At 35.2% G+C, this 1,313-nt stretch overlaps 1 protein-coding gene across 1 annotated transcript; it reads left to right on the forward strand.

The window, feature by feature from the left end:
* Positions 1-454: 454 nt before the first annotated feature.
* Positions 455-952, forward strand: LOC140174424 (uncharacterized mitochondrial protein AtMg00810-like). The gene has a single exon (XM_072198879.1). The coding sequence runs from the start codon at positions 455-457 to the stop codon at positions 950-952; it is 498 nt and encodes a 165-aa protein (XP_072054980.1).
* The last annotated feature ends 361 nt before the right edge of the window (positions 953-1,313 follow it).

Genomic DNA, 1,313 nt, shown 5'->3' on the forward strand with positions numbered 1-1,313 from the left:
TTGAGTTTTCCTTACTTTCTTGCTATTTACTTTCTTGTTTCTTATTACAAAATCCAAAAAATATACTTTCCCATAACCAACAATAAACACACTTCCCTGCAATTCCTTGAGAGAGGACTAAATACTTCGGTTATTTTTATTAAGTTTGCTTAAGTGACAAACAATTTAAACATTGACCGAGGATTTCTTGTCGGTTTAGAACTATACTTGCAACACGATATTTTTTTTGAAAATTTTTACCGACAATTTTTCTCTGTCAGTGTTCACTCGTGATAATAATCATCTAAAAACATATGTCCTTGTATATGTAGATGATATCATTGTAACAGGTGAGTGTGATGAATCTGTTAAGGAAGTCATAGAGTAGCTGAATTCTAAGTTTACTCTAAAGGACCTGGGTGATCTACACTATTTTCTTGAAATTCAAGTTACAAAGATTAAGGAAGGAGGTTTAATGTTTACACAGCAGAAGTACATTGGAGAACTAATGAAAAAGGCTGGCATGGTAGGATGCGCAGCCTGTCACACTCCTCTCTCTTCTACAACAAAAATTTCAGCTCTTAGAGGATCAAGCTTCCATGATCCAAGCCTGTACCGATCAGTCGTTGGAAGCCTGCAGTATCTAACTATTATCAGGCCTGAAATAAGCTATTGTGTCAACAAACTTGCTCGATTCGTTCGGTCTCCTCTGGATTCACATTGGAAAATGGTGAAATGTGTGTTGAGGTATCTAAATGGTATTGCATGTCATGGCCTACACCTAAAGAAGGACATTGCAAATGCTGCTATGAGGATTACTACATATAGTGACTCTGACTGGGCTGTTGACTTAGATGATAGAAAATTAACTACTAGATACTATGTGTTTCTTGGTCCGAACCTGGTTTCATGGGCTTTGAAGAAGCAGACGGCTGTGGCCAGATCGATCACTATAACACTCCAATTACCCTAAGCTTTACCTCTAGCCGTAAAGCAAAGGTTAATCAGCGGTTACAATAGTTCTAAGGCTTATACATATTTATATAGAAAGAAATAATATATTATAGAAGCCTGATAAAGGATTAAGCTCAAAGACAGAATTACATAAGCGTGAAATGTTCACACGAAGCTAACGCAAAAGACACAAAGTATCAGTATAAGAGAATAAAACATATATAAATATAAGAATATAATAATCATAAAGAACTAGCCGCAGCTTGCGGAGTTTAAGCCGACTATTTACAAATAGAAAGATACAAAATTTTATAATTAAAACAGCTTATACAACCTATCTCTCAAATAAGCCTCTAAGGTCATAAAGATCAATCTATAAA

This window comes from Arachis hypogaea, chromosome 7, assembly GCF_003086295.3.
Source record: "Arachis hypogaea cultivar Tifrunner chromosome 7, arahy.Tifrunner.gnm2.J5K5, whole genome shotgun sequence".
Taxonomy (NCBI): Eukaryota; Viridiplantae; Streptophyta; class Magnoliopsida; order Fabales; family Fabaceae; genus Arachis; species Arachis hypogaea.